Source organism: Vigna unguiculata, chromosome 9 (assembly GCF_004118075.2).
Source record: "Vigna unguiculata cultivar IT97K-499-35 chromosome 9, ASM411807v1, whole genome shotgun sequence".
In the NCBI taxonomy this organism is placed as follows: Eukaryota; Viridiplantae; Streptophyta; class Magnoliopsida; order Fabales; family Fabaceae; genus Vigna; species Vigna unguiculata.
In genome coordinates, this window is record NC_040287.1 from 33,360,192 (window position 1) to 33,366,769 (window position 6,578).

A 6,578-nucleotide genomic window follows, 5' to 3' on the forward strand; every position below is an offset into this window, starting at 1 on the left:
CAAGTATCTATGTTTTCTTCATTTTCTTTTAATTTAAATACTTTGTTTTACTGCAGAGGCAACACCTTAATATTCGGTTGCGTGCTTTTCATAGCACAGAAGTACAATTAATGTTCCGTTCCTTAAATAACTACAACTATGGGACATAAAAAAGAAAAACATATTCTAGGGGAAAACAATTATAGAGCGAACTGATGTTAAATAATTCAATCTAACTAGCATTAACAACAGAAATAATAATATTATATAACTATGTAACACTAATAATTAAAATAAAAACATGATTTTATAATTTAATTACAATCAACCACTATCTTGATTAAAAATTATATTTAGGCAGCAAAAGTGTCAATATTAACTTCTGAAAAGATGAGGTCAGATCGTTTGAATGAGAAAGCCTTGAACAAAGGGGTGGTGGCGCAGTTGGCTAGCGCGTAGGTCTCATAGCTTCTGAGTAATCCTGAGGTCGAGAGTTCGAGCCTCTCTCACCCCAAATGTATTTTAGTTTTCGGTTATTGTTAGTTTTTTGTTACGATTACTAAGGGAATACAGAAATAGTTTTACGTAGCAAAACCATAAAGAATGTAATCCATGGTTCAACACAAGAATACGAAAAAATTGATTGTCATATTATATGATAGATAGCAGTAAATGAAGGCGTTCCATCATTATAGTTTTAGTCCCCACTAAATTTCTAGTTGGAGTCCAATCTCGGTTTGAGAGAACAAATTTACAAAACCATTTATGCTCTTCTCAGAATCATGCTTTGGCAAGTTAGTTGATGAGGGTGGCGGTGAGCTTTCTTCATTTTTACTTGAAGAACCAGAATCTCTTTTTGTTGAGTATGTGCCATTTGAATTCGACTTCAACATGACTGCACCGTCTCTAGCAATGAGTGATGGAGTTGCAGAAAGTTCTGGAATGCTGGTAGTGTCAATCAGGAAATCTTCCAGTGTTGCTAGTGAACTTAATTGATTCCCCAAAGACGCTATTGTTTTCTGGCACTCAGCAAGCTTTCCTGCAGCTAATGCTAGGTCCTCCTGGCGTAGAACATGTAAAAAGTATTAAATGAGTTTTCATGTTAGGAAAATTTAATATAGATGTTAATGTTCATGTTCATGATTACCAACCTGCTTGAGCTTCATTTCACTGAATGAGGTTATTGACCCGAATTTCTCTTCCTGCTTCTTCCTTTCTAGTTCTTCCTCTAATTCCTTATACCTGTTTTCAATTTCGACTGATATAGCCTTTTCCTTATCAACTTCTGCTTCTATTAGGTGAACTTTTGCAGTTATTGATTTAGCCTCAGATTGCATGGTTGCTAGTTCATTTTCTAACACTTGCTTTGATTTGTAGGCGTTCTCTAACTCTCTTTGCAACTCCTCCAATTTTGTTTCTGCCTCCCTCATTTTAAGCTGTGATATCTCAATGACACACTCACTTTTTACTAAACATGCCTTCACTTCCTCTTTCTCTTCTTTGGCCTTCTCTAGCTTCTCTTTTAGTTCATCAATTTGCCGATTGCTAGCGTCAAACTCTTCTCTGGTGGAGCTTTCTTCGTGAATGCAATCATTGGCAACAGCTGACTCTTTGATAAAGCTCTCATTCTTAGTATCTGGGAGTGCTGCGAGTCGTTCCATTTCAAGAAAATCATCCATGAGATCAATGTTAATGGAACTGGATGAAATTTGTTTGTACTTTTCATTCTTGAACTGATCAAGCTCAGCAATTAGTGCAGATGCCCATGAATCAGAACAACTTAATTCATCTATGTCTGGTTCTGAGCCACTCTTCTTTGTGGTATCAATCTCCACTGTAGTCCTCTCTCCAGTGTTTGATTGACCATCTTTGAGAGATTCAACACAACACAAGGATGATGTAGTGGAAGCTCTACAGGCCATGTTTGTCAGTCTCCGGCACTCAGCCTCAAGCCTGGCCACTTTATTGATGCTTTCTAAATGTTGCTTGCTAGCCATCTCAGCTGTTTGAGTACTTAAATTCCACTCTATTGTCCTGAGTTCCAGTTTTTCAGATAGAGCTTGGAGCTCATGTCTGAGAACCGTGTTCTCTTTCTCCAAATATTCGACCTTCTGGTACTTGTCAAAATCAATTGATGTCGAAGAACTAGCATTCGAAAAATCTGATTTGCTCTGCACCTCCATGAGCTGCTTCTCTAGTGTAGCTTTGGAAGATTCCAGCTCATGTGTTTTCTTTAGTACAGCATCATGAATGTTTTTCTCCTGCTCCTCCCTTGTTTGTCTAAGCTGCCTAACACATTCCCTAAGTGCACTGTCTAGATGTGTGACTCGATCTTCCAATGTTGAATTTCTGAGAGTCAGTGCCTCGACTTGTTTCTTTAAACTTGTCACTTCATTTTCAGCCTTTTCCCAGCCTATAAGTTCATGGAAATTATCCAGTTAAGAGACAATGAGAAACAGAAGAAAAGAAATACATATTCAGCAATCATTTAACATTAGCATTCTGCTGATCATATCTAAGCCATTGATACCAAAATACTATGGACACAACTTATGTAGTTATGGGGTACTGGGAGTTAGGGATACCACAGCCTATAATGAGGCACTTGTGGGAAAACGGAGATGAATGCTATAAACTAAGTAAAAAGTTATGGACTAGAATTATAGAGTAAAAATATGGGGACTGGGAAATCCTTCGGTTTGCTATTACTTGTTTAACGGATGAATTGTTTAGACACAAGTTCCGCTACAGCAAGCATATCCAAGTAAGAATAGAGAGGTAACTACTGATCATTAGAAATAAATGTACCTGAAATAGCTTCTTCAGCGACTTTGGCATGTTGCTTAACCAAATCTTCTTTGGCACTTACATTCACGAGCGCTGCAGACAGCTTTTCTGACATATTCCTCAATCCATCAGGTACATCTCTATCCTTTGATATACTTATCATTGCTCCATTTACATCTTCATCTGTTGAGCCATCATTTACATTCTCTGTTGCATGTGAGGTGACTTCAGGTGATTGTGGTTTGATAAATGACATATCATTAATATCTTCAGGTATAACCGCAATTTTTGAGGTGACCTCGGGTGACTGGTTATGCTCAATAGGAGATTCATTCAATGCCTCATCCTGCAGAAACAAGAAAAATATACTCAGCATAAAGTAGAAGAAAGTAACAAGATAAAATATCAACCTTCAGTCGATGAACAGCTCAAAAGAAATGATAATTATGCTTCATTTACATTAATGTATGGCAGTGAAGTTGGTAATATATACATCCTTCATTGTACTGAACTTACATACATCCGAAAAGACATGTACGAGTCATAGTTAGCCTTGTCTTAGTTCATTTGTTCAAACAATTGCTATCAATGTAACAGGAAACAAAGTTGTTCTTTTTTCTTTTTGGAGACAGACTCTGTAAGTATCACCTTCTAATCAAGACAGTAATTACCTCTGCAAATAAATTAAGGGACCAATATCAGCAATATGTGAAACCTGGCTCAATTGGATGAACTCGTTATTTTGACAACTCTTTCAATCTTCCAGGTTTACTCGTGTTACAAGCATTATGACATTTGTCTATATTATTATTTATCTTATGTAATGACATTTAAGTACAGAAAACGATAGATAACGGGGGAGTAAAACAAGTGAATGTCATCTTAATAGCAGTAATTGATTGGTAAAATTCATCCATTAATTGATGAATTCTAAGTTTAGTACAGAACAGTAATCAAATTATAATTTAAAACTTTTGACTTGTGAATGTTAAATATCATATCAACAAGACCCCAGATTTTCAAGAAGGAACAAAGACTGAACATTTCTGATATCACTGTAACCCCAGCTTAGTAGAATGATTTCGAAAACAGCAAATGTACCAGGCTTCTGGAGGTTTTATCTTTTGTTTCAGTTAGCTAAAATGACAGTAGTAAACTGCTTACCTCTTCATCTAATTGCTCCTCAGAAAGGGATGATGCAGAGCTTGAATTTTCAGTTTCACCACAAGATTTCCTCTCCCATAACCCTCTATTCTCCCCCATCATCCCCTCTAACTAATAACCTGAAATTAACTTGAAAACTGCAAGCATTTCATCTGCGGGAAAAACCCAGATGTTAGAAGCTTGCCCAAAACGAAGAACAAAAAACTTTCTCAAGGATCAAGATTATAATGAAGAGATTTATAAACAAACTTCGCTAACGTTTCACCTTGTTAGAGAACAGACTCTTCAGTTATACATGAGAAAGTGGAAAGTCAAACTCAAAAACACATTTCTTCTTCAACATTCTCAATTGTTTACAAAGAAAACAGGATTACATGGCTTAACATTTCTTTCTTCTGACCATCTTTGTGTATAATTCATAACACACCGACAATAAATTCACGAGGTATATGACTAAAGAATGAACCTTAATTTAAAAATACGCAGTTCTTGAAGCATTATTGAGATTCGTATTCACATATATTTCGTAGCATTTCGCCTCAAATCTACAGATTGAAGGTAATGAAACAGTAAATGATATGACAGGCAATGCAAAATATCGCAAGACGAGAGAGTTTTTCTGCCACAGAACACAAACTGCCTCCAACATTCCCATAAACAAAACAATTGGATAAAAAAATTACTTCTTTCAAAGCGGAACTTTAAAACATGAATGAAAAATGTTGAGGAAACAAGAGATCAAGTACCTTTGAGTCTTTCACTGTGTGAATGACAGGTTAAACGGTAGCTGGAACCCAAAAAATTATGAAATTGTAAACATGAACAGTTCAGAATCTGTGGACAAAAAATCTGTAGAATGGCCAATAGTAACCTCATAGAAACATACAAAATGATAACTGCTACTGAGAAACAAAACAAGAAGCATGTAATGGGAGTTTCTAATTTTTGTTTTTATGATTGCCCTTTTCTTCTCTCTTCGAATAAAATATTGGAGGGGCACGTGACTGTTCGTGTCCAGTTGTGAAATTCAAGGTCAAGGTGTGTATGACAAGAAAGACCAAGATCACTTTTTTCAGCTTTTTGAGAAATTTTTTTAATCTAATTTCATATTTGAAAATTTGCTTCTCTTATTCCCGCCATGGATGAGGACTATAAATGGGGGATTCCGAATAAGAAAAAACATTAATGCAGGTCACTGTCCATTTCCCTTCTTAATAATCTGTCTAAAACCCTAACATCTACCTGCTCTGTTTATTTTCCGTTGCAGTTATGTGTCACTGAAAAAGTTTAAATTTTTAAAGATCAGTTTTCATAAAATAAGTTTTCATTAATTAATCATATTTTGATTTTTGTTCTTGTTTGCCTATTGCTTTTGTATATTTCTTCTGGCAAACAGTTTATAAATTGTCTTACTTTATTTTTTTTTCTCTTTACTTTTAATTTTTTTCCAAGCTAAACATACAATAAAATCATAGGCAAATATTCCTATAAGCACTACCATAAGAAAAAAAAGACCGGATAAAATTTAGTCTTTAAATTAAAATCAAATATAGTTTTAATTTTTATAAAAGTGAAATATATTTTTAATCTTTAAATAATTTATTTATTTATTAATTTAATATTTATATTTTAAAAATGAATAAATATAATTTTCATATTTCAATTGCATTAATTTTTTTATGTGTCAAATACGTTTGAAAATTTTAACTCAAAAGCTTAAACCAATAATTTTGTTAACTTAAAAAGGTTATATTCATTTTCTTTTAAAATATGGCAACGATCTCTATTTTAACCTATTTTATAAAACTCTTTCACTCTTGTTCTATATATATGCTTTTCAATATGAATTAGGCTATGATTAAGAGAAGTTGAAATGCAAAATGTGTAGCATAAGGAGTAGCTTTGTGATGAAAATGACTTTGTACTACCTCTAAGGGGCCTTGAAATGATTTTAAGATTGAGAAAACAAAGTATAGTGTTTTGTGTTTTGATTGTAACAAATAAATAATTTGATTTTGACTTACACGAAGTTTAAATATTTTTGGTTTCTTGCTTCTTTATATTGTATATGAAATTAACATCAACAAAGAGTAATAAGAAGGGTGACTCACTCATTTTGATCCTCCCATTTAGCCCACAAAAATAAATGGAGGAGAGTTGATTCACATGAGATTTGTGAATTAAAAATATGGTCTAGTTCACATAAATGTAGATTTGAAAATCGACCCGCATAAATTAAAAATCTTTTACAATTTATTAATCTCTAATTAAAATATATTAAAAAAAAGAATTTATTACAAATATTACTATTAAAAATACTAAAATATTAATAATTTATTATTTACTATAAATAAACAAATGAAACATATTATTGTGATAACAAATATTAAAATAAATCATGAAATAAAATATACATTTATATTTATAAATATGATATTAATGAATAAAAATGGTTAATCATATTTAACATGTACAATATTACATAATAAAAAAAAAACTAATGCAAATTGCAGGATAGTATAAAAAGGATACGTTCACATTTTTACCTGTTATGGGAAATTGATCTATGCTAGAGTCAAATGTTCAACCTATTCCACATATTTTTTATTATGAATTATTGTTCATCCTTACAATATAAAAACATTTAA

At 33.0% G+C, this 6,578-nt stretch overlaps 1 protein-coding gene across 3 annotated transcripts; it reads right to left on the bottom strand.

Annotated features, from left to right (window-relative positions):
- Positions 1 to 565: 565 nt before the first annotated feature.
- On the bottom strand, positions 566 to 4,952 carry LOC114162437 (filament-like plant protein). Of its 3 annotated transcripts, XM_028046327.1 has the most exons (6): positions 4,677 to 4,952; positions 4,397 to 4,475; positions 3,931 to 4,082; positions 2,788 to 3,112; positions 1,131 to 2,392; positions 566 to 1,040 (listed from the first exon to the last, which is right to left on the bottom strand). In XM_028046327.1, exons 3-6 carry the CDS (start codon positions 4,030 to 4,032, stop codon positions 687 to 689), a joined length of 2,043 nt encoding a protein of 680 aa, XP_027902128.1. In that variant the 5' UTR covers positions 4,033 to 4,082; positions 4,397 to 4,475; positions 4,677 to 4,952; the 3' UTR covers positions 566 to 686. The 3 variants fall into 3 exon arrangements, with proteins under 3 accessions (XP_027902128.1, XP_027902127.1, XP_027902129.1); XM_028046326.1 differs by lacking the exon at positions 4,397 to 4,475 and having other exon boundaries at positions 4,677 to 4,951; XM_028046328.1 differs by lacking the exons at positions 3,931 to 4,082; positions 4,397 to 4,475.
- Between the last annotated feature and the right edge of the window lie 1,626 nt (positions 4,953 to 6,578).